This window comes from Suricata suricatta, unplaced genomic scaffold (assembly GCF_006229205.1).
Source record: "Suricata suricatta isolate VVHF042 unplaced genomic scaffold, meerkat_22Aug2017_6uvM2_HiC HiC_scaffold_7668, whole genome shotgun sequence".
In the NCBI taxonomy this organism is placed as follows: domain Eukaryota; kingdom Metazoa; phylum Chordata; class Mammalia; order Carnivora; family Herpestidae; genus Suricata; species Suricata suricatta.
In genome coordinates this window covers 1-1,202 of record NW_021914965.1, presented here as the reverse complement: position 1 = coordinate 1,202, position 1,202 = coordinate 1, and the positions used below count along the sequence as shown (strand labels likewise).

Sequence of the window (1,202 nt, the reverse complement as noted above, 5' to 3'; positions counted from 1 at the left end):
TGCAAAGGCAGACTTCAAGTAATGGGCCTTGTTGGTACATTCAAGGTTGAATATAAGAAAGGCTTCGAAGAGAGCAAGACCCACTTTCACCTACCCATGGATATGGTACACATCAAACATGCTAAGAAGGCCCAAGCTCTGGCCAGCGACCTGGACTACAGGAGAAAACTGCATGAATACACTGTGCTGCCAGAGGATATGAAGACTCAATGGGCCAAGAAAGCCTATGGGCTCCAGAGCGAGGTGAGCCCTCACTCACTGCCAGTTCTCTCCCTACATCCCTTGCAGTTGGGCACAGTGACATTTTGAGAGTGATTTGGAACCCATGCATGAGTCTGTTACGTGGCCCAGAGGACCAGGAAGAACTGCTGACATGTGCCGGCCCCAGGGAAGGCAGGTGGGGAGGTAGAGCTGTAGATACAGTTGAGACAACAGAGGCAAGGCGGTGGAGGGTTGGGGCCCAGAGCTCGTGCAGAAGGCCAGATGTGTTGATCATGGCGCTGAGCAAAGGGGAGGCAAGTGTCGAAAATGGCAAGTAAATCTTGGAAACTTAGCAGGTTGGGAGATAATGGGTTTTGGTCAAAAAAGTGTGAAAAGCCCTCTTTTTGGTAGGGTTGTGGTATTTCAGCACTAAGGCAGAATGTTCTGCTGGTTACAGGGTGAGTCCAAGGGCTTCACCTGTGAGGAGGGTCCAGCCTGACTAGGAAAGACCAGAGGGAAGTTCTACAAATGCAAAAGCAGGGGTTTTCCTAACTCTGCCCTCGCCGTTGCCCCATCTGCACCCATGCATCTGATCGCAGCTTGGGTTTTCTCTTGCAGCTGCAGTACAAGGCCGACCTGGCATGGATGAAAGGAGTCGGGTGGCTGACGGAAGGGAGCCTCAATTTGGAACAGGCGAAGAAGGCAGGACAACTGGTCAGCGAGGTAACCTGAGCGCAGGCCCTGGCTCCCAGCAGTTCTCAGCCCACGACACCAAGAGCCATCTTTTCCTCTGATGCTCTCTCCTCAGCCCCCATGCTTGTTCTGAGTGTGACTCAGAGAAGTACCTCTTCGTTTTGCACCTGCAGGGCACCCTGGTTAACCTTCCACACACCCTTCCACATCCCGGGGAGGCATTCTTGAGAAGCTATACCAATTTACGTAGAGAATTAGTGGCAACCAAAGAATAATCCAGAAGGGTTGTAACTCGCTGTTGATTAGCA

At 51.9% G+C, this 1,202-nt stretch overlaps 1 protein-coding gene across 1 annotated transcript; it reads left to right on the top strand.

The window, feature by feature from the left end:
- The first annotated feature begins 21 nt into the window (after positions 1 to 21).
- Positions 22 to 933, top strand: LOC115285315 (nebulin-related-anchoring protein-like). The gene is made up of 2 exons (XM_029931605.1): positions 22 to 243; positions 820 to 933. Exons 1-2 carry the CDS (start codon positions 22 to 24, stop codon positions 931 to 933), a joined length of 336 nt encoding a protein of 111 aa, XP_029787465.1.
- Positions 934 to 1,202: the final 269 nt, after the last annotated feature.